General features: G+C 42.8%; 1 protein-coding gene across 6 annotated transcripts in view; it reads right to left on the minus strand.

Annotated features, from left to right (window-relative positions):
• The window catches only part of LOC110520347 (leucine-rich repeat and calponin homology domain-containing protein 1), a 107,624-nt gene that overhangs the window by 8,492 nt on the left and 80,601 nt on the right, over positions 1–18,531 (minus strand). For 2 of the 6 annotated variants that reach the window (XM_021597605.2, XM_021597602.2), the window contains exons 10-16: positions 16,811–16,878; positions 16,079–16,159; positions 10,322–10,399; positions 10,203–10,236; positions 8,882–8,998; positions 7,332–7,401; positions 6,005–6,121 (exon numbers count right to left, since the gene is read on the minus strand). In XM_021597605.2, the coding sequence (XP_021453280.1) occupies positions 6,005–6,121; positions 7,332–7,401; positions 8,882–8,998; positions 10,203–10,236; positions 10,322–10,399; positions 16,079–16,159; positions 16,811–16,878 (565 nt within the window). The remainder of the gene's footprint in view (positions 1–6,004; positions 6,122–7,331; positions 7,402–8,881; positions 8,999–10,202; positions 10,237–10,321; positions 10,400–16,078; positions 16,160–16,810; positions 16,879–18,531) is intronic. The other 4 variants (XM_021597607.2, XM_021597603.2, XM_021597604.2 and 1 more) reach the window with 3 other exon arrangements.

The raw sequence follows: 18,531 nt of genomic DNA on the forward strand, positions 1-18,531 counted from the left end.
CCCAAGAGTCACTGGATAGTTCAACCCATGCTTGGGGAAAAGGGAAGGAGAATGCATTTCTGAAGTATTCACACTAGGCCTTAATAACACGGGCCCATCTGATCATCTCTCGCAGGGAAATGGCTCCTTGAGGGGCTATCCAAGGAAGTTAGAGATAAACACATACAGGCCTCATCCAGAAGCATGACTGGCTGATAACTATCAGAGTGGGTAGAGGGGAACAGCGAGGGGCGATGGTCACCCTCCACTTTCGCCATAAAGAGAACAGGATGTTGATCATTAGAGGTTGTAAATGTGGTTAGCAAGAGGTAACATTTAACAATACAACAATGGAAAGAGACATGCTACTTTTCACATAACATTTGGATTTGACATATTTTGGACATCAGAGCAACCTTGAGGAAATCATATTTGAATCCTAAAAGGATGTTCCTATGATAGGGAAGATATACAAAACCTTGCAGAGCCCATATCCAACTGACAATCTCATAAAGAAAAAAGGAACTATTGGAACCAAGACTTAAAAAGACCTGATGTTGAGACAAGATGGAGGGAAAGTTGGAGCATAACTAATGAAATTACAGTTAACTAAAATGTATGCTCAATCCAGTGTATAATGTATAGAATGTATTATTCAAGAGACAATCCAGTGTATAATGTATAGAATGTATTATATACAAGAGACAATCCAGTGTATAATGTATAGAATGTATTATATACAAGAGACAATCCAGTGTATAATGTATAGAATGTATTATATACAAGAGACAATCCAGTGTATAATGTATAGAATGTATTATATACAAGAGACAATCCAGTGTATAATGTATAGAATGTATTATATACAAGAGACAATCCAGTGTATAATGTATAGAATGTATTATATACAAGAGACAATCCAGTGTATACTGTATAGAATGTATTATATACAAGAGACAATCCAGTGTATAATGTATAGAATGTATTATATACAAGAGACAATCCAGTGTATAATGTATAGAATTTATTATATACAAGAGACAATCCAGTGTATAATGTATAGAATGTATTATATACAAGAGACAATCCAGTGTATAATGTATAGAATGTATTATATACAAGAGACAATCCAGTGTATAATGTATAGAATGTATTATATACAAGAGACAATCCAGTGTATAATGTATAGAATGTATTATATACAAGAGACAATCCAGTGTATAATGTATAGAATGTATTATATACAAGAGACAATCCAGTGTATAATGTATAGAATGTATTATATACAAGAGACAATCCAGTGTATAATGTATAGAATGTATTATATACAAGAGACAATCCAGTGTATAATGTATAGAATGTATTATATACAAGAGACAATCCAGTGTATAATGTATAGAATGCATTTTATACAAGAGACAATCCAGTGTATAATGTATAGAATGTATTATATACAAGAGACAATCCAGTGTATAATGTATAGAATGTATTATACAAGAGACAATCCAGTGTATAATGTATAGAATGCATTATACAAAAGACAAAATGCTCTAATTCTACAGCACAATGGCAGAGATGTCTTAAGTGTAAAACTAATAATGACTCAATAATCCATGATTTCTGGGAATGCTATTAAATCCAAAAGTTATGGGCGGAGAAAAAAAGTTGGCTGTCAGAAGTATTACAATGTGAACTTACTTTGAATCCGTCTGTCTGCATATTTCAAGGCATAGCATATGGGGGTGTAGTGAGATACCAAATGGGCTGGACGATTCTTTTGAAATCAATCCAATTCGCTATCATTAATACAATGGAAAAATCTAATTATTTATTATTGAAATATAAAAATGGCATATGGGTGACCGAAAAATTATTGGTGCAATTTATGTCCAGGTGGCAAACAATAATGCAGGCACTAGGGATGGGGGTGTGAGCATGGGGGTCTGGGCAGATGAGATGTAGTTTTATGGGTGTGTCTTTAAGTTGTTGTTTCTATGTTTATGTTTGGAGTAAAAAAAAAATATGAACAAATTATCTACATATACACACAGTACCAGAAAAAGTATGGAAACACATACTCATTCTAGGTTTATCTTTATTTTATTTTTTTTACTATTTTCTACATTGTAGAATAATAGTGAAGACATCAACACTATGAAATAACACATATGGAATCATGCAGTAACCAAAAAAAGTGTTAAACAAATCAAAATATATTTTATGTTTGAGATTCTTCACAGTAGCCACCCGTTGCCTTGATGACAGCTTTGCACACACTGACATTCTCTCAACCAGCTCCGTGAGGTAGTCACCTGGAATGCATATCAATTAGCAGGTATGCCTTTTTTCCTTCTTAATGCGTTTGAGCCAATCAGTTGTGTTGTGACAAGGTAGGGGTGGTATACAGAAGATAGCCCTATTTGGTAAAAGACCAAGTCCATATTATGGCAAGAACAGCTCAAATAAGCAAAGAGAAACAACAGTCCATCATTACTTTAAGACATGAAGGTCAGTCAATACGGAACATTTCAAGTAAGGAATGGAAGACCCCGAGTTAGGGCTGCTGCAGAGGATAAGTTCATTAGAGTTACCAGCCTCAGAATTTGCAGCCCAAATAAATGTTTCACACAGAGTTCAAGTGACAGACATCTCAACATCAACTGTTCAGAGGAGACTGTGTGAATCTGGCCTTCATAGTTGAATTGCTACAAAGAAACCACTACTAAAGGACACCGATAAGAAGAAGAGACTTGTTTGGGCCAAGAAACTCGAGCAACAGACATTAGACTGGTGGAAACCTGTCCTTTGGTTTGATGAGTCCAAATGAGAGATTTTTGGTTCCCAACCACCGTGTCTTTTTGAGACGCAGAGTAGGTGAACGGATGATCTCCGCATGTGTGGTTCCCACTGTGAAGCATGGAGGAGGAGGTGTGATGGTGTGGGGGTGCTTTGCTGGTGACACTGCTGTGATTTAAAATTCAAGGCACATTTAACCAGCATGGCTACCACAGAACACACCTCCAGGCTGTGTACAGGCTATTTGACCCAGAGAGTGATGGAGCGCTGCATCAGATGACATAGCCTCCACAATCACCCGACCTCAACCCATTTGAGATGGTTTGGGATGAGTTGGAACGCAGAGTGAAGGAAAAGCAGCTAAGTGCTCAGCATTTGCGCGAAAAAGCATTCCAGGTGAAGCTGGTTGAGAGCATGCCAAGAGTGTGCAATGCTGTCATCAAGGCAAAGGGTGGCTATTTGAAGAATCTCAAATATAAAATATATTTTGATGTCACTACATGATTCCATATGTGCTATTTCATAGTTTTGATGGCTTCACTATTATTCTACAATGTAGAATAATAGTAAAAATAAAGATAAACCCTTGAATGAGTAGGTGTTTTAAAACTTGTGACCGGTAGTGTGTGTGTGTACACACGTTGAAAAAGTCACTGAGCTTTTCAGTAAGGCCATTCTACTGCCATTGTTCGTCTATGGATATTGCATGGCTGTGCACTCGATTTTATACACCTGTCAGCAACTGGTGTCCCTGAAATAGCAGAGTCCACTAATTTGAAGGGGTGTCCACATAGTTTTGTATATTTAGTGTATGTGTGTGTATAATAGCAGAGCATTAATTTTTTTCCAGAGTAATAGACACAGATTGGGCCTCTGAGGGCACACACTGATTTGTGAGGGGGTCAGAGAAAGAGAGAGAGTGAAAGATTAATATTGTGTGTCATGCTTTGAACAACAAACCCAATTTAACCCTGTCTAATGGCCGCCCAGTGGCGTTCTAGCCCAGAAGGAAATCCTGTATCAGAGAGGAAGTCTAAAATCCTGGTTCCTCTCTAGTCAGGGCTGCTACTGTGTGACATCACCGACACACAGAGAATACAACTGTCAACAGTTGTTGTTGTTTATGAGTTCAAAGGTCAATAAAAGCGACTGCACCATACATACATTCAGTATCAGTACAGTCATTCTGCTTCCTCGTTCAGCCCTCAAGCATCTACACACAAACAGGTTGTGTAACTGTGCTACCAACGACTGGTGCTGGTGTGACGCTAAACCAGGGCTCTCCAACCCTGTTCCTGGAGAGCTACCCTCCTGTAGGTTTTCACTCCAACCCTGTTCCTGGAGAGCTACCCTCCTGTAGGTTTCTACTCCAACCCTGTTCCTGGAGAGCTACCCTCCTGTAGGTTATCACTCCAACCCTGTTCCTGGAGAGCTACCCTCCTGTAGGTTTCTACTCCAACCCTGTTCCTGGAGAGCTACCCTCCTGTAGGTTTTTACTCCAACCCTGTTCCTGGAGAGTTACCCTCCTGTAGGTTTTTGTTCCAACTCCAGTTGTAACTAACCTGATTAATCTTATCAACCATCTAATTATTAGAATTAGGTGTGCCAGATTCGGGTTTGTGTGAAAACCTACAGGACGGTAGCTCTCCAGGAACATGATTGGAGAGACCTGCCCTAGACACACTTGGAGTTGGAATGGTGCCCTTAGACTGGGTTCTGAGAGCTCTTTGGCTGTTAATGAGGTCAGCCACTCGTGATCTATTGGTTACTGGTGATGTCACCTCCCTGAGGCCTGACCCGTTTACTGGTGATTGGTTATATCTTCATTGAAAAACAAAGCTATCACCACTGTTCTCACTACTTGGGAATTCCATGACCAATTGTCCAACATTACTGCTCCTTGGAACACTCCTATTTTGTTTCTTCAGGACATTATTTTTGAATGTCTTTGTTATTATAATCTACCTATTGAACTATTATCATTAGCAACGGGAGAGTGATAAAAAGTGAATGTTGACTTTGAATCCATGCTGATATCATAAAAGCGCACCCTTTCAACGATCATGTAACATGAGTCGCCCTGGGGGAAATGGCTGTCGGCAACTTTCTGTTTCCCTCCTTATGGAAGTGGGATATCCCCAGTGAGACCATTATCTAACAGTTAAAATATAAAACTATAAATACCATGAGCAATAGAAAGGAAGCCAGGGGAGAGGAACAGCAAGATACTCCGTTCGTACGTACATACTGAGCTGAGTGAGTGAGTGGAGGACATCAGATATCTCAGTACCCAATCTGCTTTCCCACCAATATCAGTCCTGGCATGAAAGATACTGTGTCTGTGTTTAATTGGTTTTCCAACGGCTATAATGCACTGTTAGGCAGAGCCCGTATCAAAGGGGACTTAATGGAGGGTGGCGTCTGTGTGTGTTGCCAGATCTGGACTGTGGTTGTACTGGGAGTGAACATACGGTCTGATAATGACTGCAGGAGGAATGAACTATTTCTCTCTGTCAGACAGAATGTGGTAATGTCCAGAGCTAGATAAAATACATCTGTATGTATAAATGTGTATGTGCATCAGAGTATCTGTGTGTGTGTGTGTGTGTGTGTTGTTGGGTGGTCTTGGAACTAGCTTCTGTATAGCAGACCCCCTTCCAATGTCTTCAACCACATTGATGCAGTGGCGTACAGACACATGATTTAACTTTTACCATGTGCAACCACCACCACAACACACTTGCCAACATGAGAACAGATGGAGGGATGGAAAGATGAAGGAAGAGGAGGAGTGTGTGAAGTGTGGAGGCTCTCCTTTGATCCTCTGGGCCTCAGAGTTCTGCAGCGTCACACGCACGCACACCCGCACACACACACACACACACACACACACACAGGGAACGAAGTAATCGAAAACACCCCAAACATGTGGTCCAAGGCACAGATGTGACTGCAAAAGTACAGTGCACACTTTCATCACACTCACCCATGGCTTGGAACGAGTGATAGAGAGAAGATGAGAGATCACAGAGTGTAATAGGTAGAAAGAGTTACAGGTGGAAATATAGAAAAAGGAAACAGTGAGAGAAAGAGTTGAGAGTGAGCGAAGGAAGGAGAGAGAGAGAAACGGAGTCACACAATGGAAATGGTTTGCAAACATCTGACTTTATCTAGTTATGTTTGGTTTCGAGGCCTCCGATTGGCCAATTAGTTGGGAGGAGTGACCTACCACTGCTGTGCATGCCTCCATCGCCTGGTCTAGGGGGAGTGTCTCTATCGATGGACAGGGCCTGTGTGAGGAGGGGGCGGAGACAGAGCGGGGGCGAGCAGGGCAGTGAGGCGGGGGCTAGAGGAAGAGGGGCGGAGGGCAAGGTATAGGGGGAGAGGCCAAGTAGAACAAGACAGATCCATTCCAAAACCACCCCCACCCCCCGAGAGACCAGAGAAAGTTCCGGGATAAAAACAGTTTGAATTTTAAAAGACAAGGAAACGAAACAGGCAGCAGCAGTTGATAATCGCATGCAAAGGCAGGTTGGGTTAGATAAAGGGGTGTGATTGGAGGGAGAATTGATGTAAGAGGGGGAGGAAAGGAAGAAACAAAAGAGATGTGAAAGATGCCATGAAGAAGAAAAAAATACAGAAAAGAAAATAAATCAATATTAGTGCCATTTCACAATACAGATTTCATGACATGCTGTTAATGGTAGCAGGTAGCCTACAGCTAAATTTGACACGCTACAGCTGTAGCCTACTGTACGTAGCAACTAGCTGGATGGATGCTAGCTCTATTTCTACAAGCAGCAAATATCAGATGCTAGAGTCGTTTCAGTGAACCTGCACCCAAAGCCATCTGACCCTGAGTAGTACCAAACAGGTACAGAGGATTTGTAGAGATTTTTTTTTCTCAACTCAGAATCTGTGGACCTGCTCTGTTCCACGGGAGGTAGCTAACCAGTCCTCCAGTTAGTTAGCTAGCTAAGAGATGGACGACACCTTGTATTGCGTCTTCCTCCATAGCCCCTCTTTGGGATTGGGTGCAGAGTACTCACATCCACGCCTTCTAAGCAAACACACATCACTTTTTCCATATTGTTCACACAGCATTACAGAAACATTGTGGGAGCATTGCATGTTAGCCAGGACAGGGCTGGTAGCCTCTACAGCACGGCCCAACTGCTGCTGCTTTACGGGACTTGAGCACAGAGGGTGTTATGAGATACCGTGCGTCTCAGAAGTTCTAGTCTGAGGGGAACAAGTTGGGGTAGTTGGGGTGGCGACGGACTCTTGACCATTGGAGGAACTGCCCAGGTCTTTCTTACCTTGGGATAATCTTATAACCCCATAAAAGTAGGATCGAGGTGTGGGAGGATTTGGGGGAGAAGCAGAGCGGATCGAGGGCATCCATGTCTTTATGTTGGAGTGAAAGGATGGATTTAGGGACAGTAGTATCATGTAATTATGGATTGTGGTAGGTATAGAGATGTACCCATCCCTTCACCCACCCACTCATGCCTCTACCCACCCTCCATACTGTGCCATTCCCAGCCTGCACTCACCAGAACGGGGCTTCAGCCCAAAGGCCGGGGTGGTAAACGTGGGACCGCTGCCTGGAACTCTGTCTTCTCCCTGATAGAGAGTCCATGGGAGTACAAACATAAAGGTTAGGGACCCTCTTATCCAGAGAGTACACTTGCATAATACATACACATTGTCCAGGTCTATATGGGCAATTGGGGACAAGACAGCTGGTGTTGAATGTGTGTATATTTGTGACCTCTGTGTGTGCACTGTGTATGATGTACGTGTGCAGGATTTTGATTGGAGCTTGGCGTCCTATACTATGAAACACTAAAGATGACCTCTGAGCTGGCTTAACTAGAGCACAACTCACCCTGTTCCTTTCTCTGACCCTCACCCAGATTGACTAGCATGGCCAGTTGTCCTCTAGCTTGGATTGGTCAATACATCTCATGGGTTGCACAGTATCTAGTGGTTTGGTAATATCAATATTGCTTCAACTCTAATTAGTTGATTGTGCTGAGGTAACTGTTGCTACGACCATGTAGCTCGTATTGGACAGGCTGTCGCTATGTGGTGACAGTGCTGGCTGTGTGCACTGTTCCCAATAGTGGGCCCTGTCTCTCTCTCCCTCTGTGTGTGTGACAACGCTATAGCATTGTTGAAGATTTTTTTTAAAGAATTGACATACAACGAAGTCTTGTTCTCCTTGTTATGCTGTTGTTCCTCCTCCCTTGGTGCTGGTCTATTTCAACTACAGGGTTGTCAACTCTCCAGCTAGCACTTTTTTAATGACATTAAACCAACTTTTAAGCGCAAAAGCATTTGTTTAGGTCTTTAAAGTGTGTGAGCCAATCCCAGTCTTGCTATGAAGGATCGGAAGTTTCTGGGCAACATTTATTGTTATATAATGTATCTGGGCAACAGTTACCATGGTATTGAAGCAGACTGGGGCGGGGTCAAATCCTCATGCTTGTAAACTATTGGTCAACTTCACAAACTACAAACTATATCGCCATGCTACATACAACACACAACTAAATCTCACACAGTCAACAAAAACACCAACACTACACACAAGCACCTGCCTCAAATAATTCCCTTCATCTACCTCTAGAAGCGTAAACAAAAAGGTAAGATCAAAGTTAGACATTTAAAAGAGCAGACCGACACACAGATTTAAAAGGTCATGAGGTGACTAGGTAACAGGATAGAGGTCACACCAGCAAACACAACTAGTGGTCACGAGACTGAATCCTAACTTGAGATCCAAGTAAACAAACGTTCAAGCAATCTTGCACTGAAGTCAATGGCAGATTTTTGAGAAAACTCAAGTTACGCACAGATCTTGAGTTAGGATTTGCCCTCTAATGCCCTTAACCACATATCTAGGATCAGCTACCCCTACTATAGCCTTCGTCTGAACTATGTAATACTTCACACAAAAACTGACTTGGGACCAGTGGTTAAGAGCATGAAGTGACCACACATACACACACACACACACACACGATGAGGGAAGTCAGAGGCAGGGATTGGCTGGTAAGCCTGAGGGGAGTGGCCATCCATGGCTCGTTACTAGGTTTACCTGGTTGGACATATGTGTCTCATATTGTTGGCATGCAAGCTGGGCCTCCAGCCTGGCCCTCTCTAGAATCAACTCTCGTTTCTTCTGGAACTCAAAGCCTCCTTCGGGAGTGTCCCACTAGATAGAACATACCAACCGGTGGAACTTATTTGTACATCTACTTAGTACACTGTATATACACATAAAAGTATGTGGACACCCCTTCAAATTAGTGGATTCAGCTATTTCAGCCACACCTGTTGCTGACCGGTGTATCAAATCCAGAACACAGCCATTCAATCTCCATAGACAAACGTTGGCAGTAGAATGGCCTTACTGAAGAGCTCAGTGACTTTCAAATGTGGCACCGTCATAGGATGCCACCTTTCCAACAAGTCAGTCCGTCAAATTTCTGCCCTGCTAGAGTTGCCCCGGTCAACAGTAACTGCTGTTATTGTGAAGTGGAAATGTCTAGAAGAAACAACAGCTCAGCCACAAAGTGGTAGGCCACATAAGCTCACAGAATGGGACCGTTGAGTGCTGAAGCACGTAGCACGTAAAAATTGTCTGTCCTATGTTGCAACACTCATTACCGAAGATCCAATCTGCCTCTGGAAGTTAAGGGAAATGTTAACACTGCATCATACAATTACATTCTAGATGATTCTGTGCTTCCAACTTTGTGGCAACAGGAAGGCCCTTTCCTGTTTCAGCATGACAATGCCCCCTATGCACAAAGTGAGGTCCATACATAAATGGTTTTGTCGAGATCGGTGTGGAAGAACTTGACTGGCCTGCACAGAGCCCTGACCTCAACCCCATTTAACAGGTTTGGGGGATGAATTGGAATCCCGACTGCGAGCCAGGCTTAATTGCCCAACATCAGTGCCCGACTTTGGAATAAGATGTTCGACAAGCAGGTGTCCACATACTTTTGGTCATGTAGTGTACATCTACCACAGCAATTCAAGCTTTACTTCACCACAGCTCAAATATGTTATACTACAAACAAGTCATCTTAAGAATATTCAAATACCAACGAGCAGCAGAGCTATATTACAGTAGACAGGAAATTACATCAGAGGAGGAGGAAGGGCAGGACTGCTTGCTCAGGGAGGGAAACTAAAACACACACTAAACCCAGGAGAGGGGTCTTAGTCTAACACAGATGCTACTGATGTATTTTACAGTTCGACACAGCCACACACACCCCTTCACTGCACATACAGATGATACACATGCTCACACAATGGTCATAGTCAGAGTTCATGCAATATTGGTGCTCGTAGGTGTGTGCATTATGCAGTAAAACCATGTGATTCTTATAGGAAAGAGGTCTCACCTTGGGTGTGGTTTGTCCTTCACTGCCTTGGCCACTGTAGTGAGAGAAGAGAGTGTGAGTAAGACACACACACACACACACACACACACACACACACACACACACACACACAGCCTTACTTGAGAGTGTCCTCCACCATGACCATCTCAACAGGGTAGAGCTGAATTCCAGACAGGTCCTCCGTTTCCATATTCACTCTGAGAGCAGAGAGAGAGAAAGAGAGGCGTTAAGCAACTACACAGATCTCCACAAGTTTTACCGCTCAATGCCCAATGAGTCTCTTTCACCTCCACTGAGACAGCCCCAGAGTTATCCAGTCCCTGTACTGAACTAGATAGATATTCACAGTACCAAGGAAGACAGTCAAATGTGCCATTTCTGCTACCATATACATGCTAGAGAGCAGGAGGGAGCAGCATGCGGTACAGTGTGTGTGCCAAGAATTAGACAAATACAGAATAGTAGCTACAAAGACAACATTCTGATATGGCCAAGTGGGACATTTCAATAACAACATTGACCTGAAATATTATTAGATGACACATGGTGGACAATATATTTTACAGACTGAGCATTGGGATGTGTATGGGAGATTTTGACTGCCTCTATGGGCATATGATAATGGGCCATCTGTTGGGTTGGGGGATGTACTTGTTCTTGTCATAAATGTAACCTCTGACTCAGTAGGGATAACGGTACTCCAAAGTTTTCAATGCAATGTTCCAACGGTACTTCATGTAGAAGACAATAAATTATGATGATAATCATTTCTAGGGGTGTCCCGGTGACTTTATTACCGCCACACCAGCAGTCACGAGTCACCCCCACAGTCCCTGTGACTGTTGGTCACGGTAATCCCATCCAAAACTGCACAATGGAGCTGATAGGTAGCCTACCAAACTAGCTAACGGCAGTTGCAATTTATTAAGCAGTCGCAACTTGTTTTTTTATGGTGCACAAGACACCTGTCTCAGTGGACTAATACATTGCGGCGGCCACAGGGATGGCACAGTCCATCACTCTAATACATGCGATACTGAAATTGTATACAGTTATATGATGTAAAAATAATGGCGCAACTCCAATAAATCTACACTGAACAAAAATATCAACGCAACATGTAAAGTGTTGGTTCCATGTTTCATGAGCTGAAATAAAAAAAAAGCAGAAATGTTCCACACGCACAAAAAGCTAATTTCTCTCAAATTTTTTGCATATATTTGTTTACATCCCTGTTAGCGAGCATTTGGCAATATAATCCATCCACCTGTCTGGTGTGGCATATCAATAGGATGGCATGCTGACCGCAGGAATGTCCACCAGAGCTGTTGCCAGATAATTTAATGTTAATTTCTCTACCATAAGCCGCCTCCAACGACTTTTTAGAGAATTTGGCAGTAGGTCTACCCGGCCTCACAACCACAGACCACGCCAGCCCAGGACCTCCACATCCAGCTTCTTCACATGCGGGATCGTCTGAGTTTCTGTCTGTAATAAAGCCCCTTTGTGAGGAAAAATAATAATTCTGATTGGCTTGGCCTGACTCCCCAGTGGGTGGGCCTATGCCCTCCAAGGCCCACCCATGGCTACACCCCTGCCCAGTCATATGAAAACACATAGATTAGGGCATGATTCCTTCTATGATCTGTAACTCTGTAAAATCTTTGAAATTGTTGCATGTAGCATTTATATATTCGGTCAGTATAATATTATTTTATAACAAATGTGCTTTCTCCCACGTTGGATACGGTCGTTGTCCGCGGTTCAGTGTACAGTAGAATTGGCGCTTTCCCTATGTTTCTACGTGCATAATAGTAAAAAGTTAACCAGCATGTTTGGATTGAGAACAATTCGGCAGATGCAGCAGCAGAGATGAGGAAACACCCTTGCCTTAGCCTAATTGTCTAAGAAAATTGAGGAGAGAGAAAACCACAACTTAATTAGGTCTATAATTAATAGCGTAACTGTTAAATGTGCCTAGCTTCATAAATCATCCATATATACTGCTCAAAAAAATAAAGGGAACACTTAAACAACACAATGTAACTCCAAGTCAATCACACTTCTGTGAAATCAAACTGTCCACTTAGGAAGCAACACTGATTGACAATCAATTTCACATGCTGTTGTGCAAATGGTATAGATAACAGGTGGAAATTATAGGCAATTAGTAAGACACCCCCAATAAAGGAGTGGTTCTGCAGGTGGTGACCACAGACCACTTCTCAGTTCCTATGCTTCCTGGCTGATGTTTTGGTCACTTTTGAATGCTGGCGGTGCTTTCACTCTAGTGGTAGCATGAGACGGAGTCTACAACCCACACAAGTGGCTCAGGTAGTGCAGCTCATCCAGGATGGCACATCAATGCGAGCTCTGGCAAGAAGGTTTGCTGTGTCTGTCAGCGTAGTGTCCAGAGCATGGAGGCGCTACCAGGAGACAGGCAAGTACATCAGGAGACGTGGAGGAGGCTGTAGGAGGGCAACAACCCAGCAGCAGGACCACTACCTCCGCCTTTGTGCAAGGAGGAGCAGGAGGAGCACTGCCAGAGCCCTGCAAAATGACCTCCAGCAGGCCACAAATGTGCATGTGTCTGCTCAAACGGTCAGAAACAGACTTCATGAGGGTGGTATGAGGGCCCGACGTCCACAGGTGGGGGTTGTGCTTACAGCCCAACACCGTGCAGGACGTTTGGCATTTGCCAGAGAACACCAAGTTGGCAGATGCTTTAGTCCAGGTCTTGGAGGAGATCCCTCAGGAGACCATCCGACACCTCATCAGGAGCATGCCCAGGCGTTGTAGGGAGGTCATACAGGCACGTGGAGGCCACACACACTACTGAGCCTCATTTTGACTTGTTTTAAGGACATTACATCAAAGTTGGTTTTCCACTTTAATTTTGAATGTGACTCCAAATCCAGACCTCCATGGTTTGATAAATTTGATTTCCATTGATAATTTTTGTGTGATTTTGTTGTCAGCACATTCAACTATGTAAAGAAAAAAGTATTTACTAAGAATATTTCATTCATTCAGATCTAGGATGTGTTATTTTAGTGTTCCCTTTATTTTTTTGAGCAGTGTATATATCTACAGAAATAAGACAGATCTGACTTCTGTTGCATGTTTGAGTGTTTGTTTAATGGCCTCCTGAGCACCAAGCCTCATTTCAACGGCAAAATGTAGAAAAAAGCTATTTCACAGATTGACGTTTTTAATCTTTGCCATCTTTTTGTTTTATTTTTTAAACAGACGGGTATTACTTATAATTTATTTAGTGTTTACACCGTTCCAAACAGGCAGAAAAATAATATAATAATCTAACGCCACCTGTTTGTCACACATAATATGCAGGCAGCTCTAGCTGCTATACTCTCCTTTTTCTTGATCTCCTTTTTGTTACAATTATTATTATGATCATCATTATAATAATAAGTAATGTTGTTTCCATGAGAATGCTTTTTATAGTATCTTTGTATAACCACCACCTAGCTGTAGGCCTAAGAGCATGTCCTGTTTAATCTTAATACCATAACTTACTTAGGCCTATATTTCAATATAAAGGCTACTGTATCAATCAATCATTAATTTGTTCATGCCATCGCACAGCATACGAGACATGCAATCAAGCATTTTAGTTTTAAAAAATGAACAAAAGGAGCTGCCTAAACAATAAATAAACCGCAATTCCCAAATGCATGCAACTGTTTTTAGTCAGCTATAATAAAGGCTTTATAGATTATACTTTTTTCCCGTTAGAACAGCCTCTCTGGTACACATATTTAGTGTTGTCTAAACTGTTCCAAATGGCCAGAAACAAAATACTATTGTAATCTAACAGCAACATAACTCACAACACTTACTGCTATACCCTCCTTTATCTTGATCTCCAGTAGTTTCTACAACTAAGTAAAATGTCTTCCATAGATCTGACTTCACCTTTCCCTCCTGAGCAACCAGTAAACATTCACCCATTTCAAGTTGCTTTCACGTCCTCCACATCCATTCTGCTGTCGACATTATTGTGCTTGGAGTTAGTTATAACCAATTTATTGATGTGATTATGATAGGCTATAGGTCAGGCCCTAATGGTCACGTATGCAACTCTTAAATATTTCACGTAAAGAGAGCAAGGGTTGAGTGAACAGGGATTGTATTTCATAAACAAATTAGGGATTTGGGTAACAGAACTTGTCAGTCAGAAACTAAATGGCTACACTGGCTTCCTGTTAAGGCTAGGGCTGATTGCAAGGTTTTAATGCTAACCTACAAAACATTACATGGACTTGCTCCTACCAATCTCTTCGATTTGGTCCTGCCGTAGATACCTACACGTACGCTACGGGTCACAAGACGCCTTATTGTCCCTAGAATTTCTAAGCAAACAGCTGGAGGCAGGGCTTTCTCCTTCCATGTGAGAGAGATGCAGATTTTGTCTCAACCTTTAAGTCTTTATTGAAGACTCATCTCTTCAGTAGGTCCTATGATTGAGTGTAGTCTGGCCCAGGGGTGCGAAGGTGAACGGCAAGGCGAACCGCCCTTGCCGTCTCTGCCTGGCCGGCTCCCCTCTCTCCGCTGAGATTCTCTGCATCTGACCCCATTACGGGAGCTTAATCCCTGACTTACGAGTGCTCTTCCATGCCATACCTAGGAGGGGTGCGACACTTGACGGACGTGATCTTCCTGTATGGATTTGCTCCCCCTCGGGCTTGTGCATTGGAGGGGATCTTTGTGGGCTATACTCAGCCTTGTCTCAGGGTAGTAAGTTGGTGGTCTGTTGATATCCCTCTAGTGGTGTGGGGGCTGTGCTTTAGCAAAGTGGGTGGGGTTATAGCCTGGCTGATAGACCCTATCCGGGGGTATTGTCGGACAGGGCCAGTGTCCACCGCCCCCCGTCTCAGCCTCGACTATCCATTTTTATTGAACCTTTATTTAACTAGGCTAGTCAGTTAAGAACACATTCTTATTTTACAACGATGGCCTACCACGGCCAAACCCTCACCTAACCCGGACAACACTGGGCCAATTGTGTGCCTACCTATGGGACTCCCGAACAAGGCCGGTTGTGATAGAGCCCAGGATCGAACCCGGGTCTGTAGTGACACCTCTAGCACTGAGAGGTAGACCGCTGTGCCACTCGAGAGCCTGCATTTATGCTGCAATAGTCTATGTGCCGGGGGGCAGTCGGTTATATCTGGTGTAATTCTCCTGTCTTATCTGGTGTCCTGTGTGAATTTAAGTATGCTCCCTCTAATTATATATTCCTCAGCACCCGGAAGACCTGAGCCCTAGGACCATGCCTCAGGACTACCTAGCCTGATGACTCATGGCTGTCCCCAGTCCACCTAGTCGTTCTGCTGCTCCAGTTTCAACTATTCTGTCTGTGGCAATGGAACCCTGACCTGGCAATGGAACCCTGGCTCTCTCGACCTCTGTATGCTCGACTATGAAAGAGAAACAGACATTTACTCACTGAGGTACTGACCTGTTGAACCCGCTAAAACCACTGATTATTATTTGACCGTGCTGGTCATCTATCTATCTTGAAGAACAATCTGGTCTTAATGGCCGTGTACTCTTATAATCTCCACCCGGCACAGCCAGAAGAGGACTGGCCACCCTTAGAGCCTGGTTCCTCTCTAGGTTCCTTCCTAGGTTCCTGCCTTTCTAGGGAGTTTTTTTAGACTTCTAAGACATTCCCAAGTTTATAAGCCTATCACAATAAATAACAGTTGTATTGTGATAGTGTAGGCTACTGCATATTACATGGATTTTTCAAACTTTTAAAAAAAAATCTAAAGGCGTGCGTCAATAGCTTGTATGCACGTAAGCCTGGAGGTGCTAAACATGTTTATGTTAAGTATCATAATGGTGCCCACCTGTTAGGGTCTTGTAGTAGCTCCACAGCCTCCTTCAGCTGGTTGATCATGGCAATGTGTGTTCCTTCTGTGACCTTTGACCTATGGGCCAGGAAACAGGAAGTGAGTCATCTTGTTTACAATTCAGAACCACGTTTCACCAAGACATAATATTTTTGGAAGATGACAACATTCACATGAAGAATATTTTAAATGCTAACCTAATGTTGCCCTGGTATAGATATCAAAGGCACAACCAAAATACATCATGTGGTTTGTAGCAGAACACACATAGCTTTGCTGTGGCAAGAAAATAGTATGGTGATGGTCTGTTTAAATAAAGAGCATTTTTCCAAGCCTCTTTTTGGGCCACATTCGACAGCGTGGGTCTATCTAAGAAAACAGCGACCACAGTATAGAAGAGCCAAGAACAACTTGGGAGGAGCACAGCTTCTTAAAAAACACCAAAGACCTTTCTACATTGGCCTAGGGTAAGGAGGTGACAGTGTACATCAATCAATGTGAATACAGATGGACAAAGAGTACTACTGCCTATGGATGCATAAAGACAAAAATAACACCTTATACTGTGGCACAGAGAGAGAAAGCAAGAGAGAAAGAGAGAGAGAGAGAAAGGACAGAAACAGACCAACACAGAGACACACCCACTACAGTGAACAGAGAGAGGGATGTAAAAAGGAGAGAACTGGATGGATGACGAGATGAAAGATGGATGGATGGAGGGATACTCACGTCTGTTCAGAGGCCCAGTGTGTTTCTTCTTCTATCCTGAGGGGCTCGTCGTAGTCTGCCGCCCGTCCCTGCACGAGCAGGAATACACACACACCGAGTTACACACACGCGACATCAGCTGCAGTCAGGTCATATGATCCAGCCAGCGATTGGTTGCGGTTCAACATTACCGTCACTAGACTTTTTCATAGTGAGTGAGAGAGTGAATAAGCAGGCCAGTATGCCACCCCTCACACTCCCCCTCCCTCGTTCAAAGATCTGCTGACACAATCCACATGGGGTTGAAGATGAGACCACCCTATCAATTCAATTCATGGGCTCTATTGGCATGGGAAACATGTTTATATTGCCAAAGCAAGTGAAATAGATAAACAATAGTGGAATAAACCAAAAATTAACAGTAAATATTACACTCACAAGTTTCAAATGTCATTAAGTTTCAAATGTCATTATGGCTATGTACAGTGTTTATACCTCGCTGTCACACGCCCATGGGACAGCAGGGGAGGGAGGTGAGAGAGATAGAGAATAAAAGACGGAGAATAGTGGGAATAGTAATCAAGAGTTCCAGGAGTTTTTCCTGACCCTAATCTGAAGATATCAACCATACTGGCCTATTGAGATGACTGAGATATCATCCATACTGGCCTATTGAGATTAGAGGTTGACCGATTAATTAGGGCCGATTTCAAGTTTTCATAACAAATTGGAAATTGGTATTTTTGGGCGCCGATATAAAAAATATATATATATATTTATATTTTTTAATACCTTTATTTAACTAGGCAAGTCAGTTAAGAACACATTCTTATTTTCAATGACGGCCTAGGAACGGTGGGTTAACTGCCTCGTTCAGGGGCAGAACGACAGATTTTCACCTTGTCAGCTCGGGGGATCCAATCTTGCAACCTTACAGTTAACTAGTCCAACGCAATAACGACCTGCCTCTCTCCTTGCATTCCACAAGGAGACTGTCACGCGAATGCAGGTAGCCAAGGTAAGTTGCTATCTAGCATTAAACGTATCTTATAAAAAACAAATCAATCATAATCACTAGTTACATGGTTGACGATATTACTAGATATTATCTAGCGTGTCCTGCGTTGCATATAATCTGACTGAGCATACAAGTATCTAAGTATCTGACTGAGCGGTGGTAGGCAGAAGCAGGCTCGTAAACATTCATTCAAACAGCACTTTCGTGCGTTTTGCCAGCAGCTCTTCGTTGTGTCAAGCATTGAGCTGTTTATGACTTCGAGCCTATCAACTCCCGAGATGAGGCTGGTGTAACCGAAGTGAAATGGCTAGCTAGTTAGCGCGCGATAATAGCGTTTCAAACATCACTCGCTCTGATCCTTCTAGTAGTTGTTCCCCTTGCTCTGCATGGGTAACGCTGCTTCGATGGTGGCTGTTGTCGTTGTGTTGCTGGTTCGAGCCCAGGGAGGAGTGAGGAGAGGGACGGATGCTATACTGTTACACTGGCAATACTAAAGTGCCTATAAGAACATCTAATAGTCAAAGGTTAATGAAATACAAATGGTATAGAGGGAAATAGTCCTATTATTCCTATAATAACTACAACCTAAAACTTTACCTGGGAATATTGAAGACTCATGTTAAAAGGAACCACCAGCTTTCATATGTTCTCATGTTCTGAGCAAGGAACTGAAACATTTGCTTTCTTACATAGCACATTTACTTTCTTCTCCAACACTTTGTTT

Source organism: Oncorhynchus mykiss, chromosome 3 (genome assembly GCF_013265735.2).
Source record: "Oncorhynchus mykiss isolate Arlee chromosome 3, USDA_OmykA_1.1, whole genome shotgun sequence".
In the NCBI taxonomy this organism is placed as follows: Eukaryota; Metazoa; Chordata; class Actinopteri; order Salmoniformes; family Salmonidae; genus Oncorhynchus; species Oncorhynchus mykiss.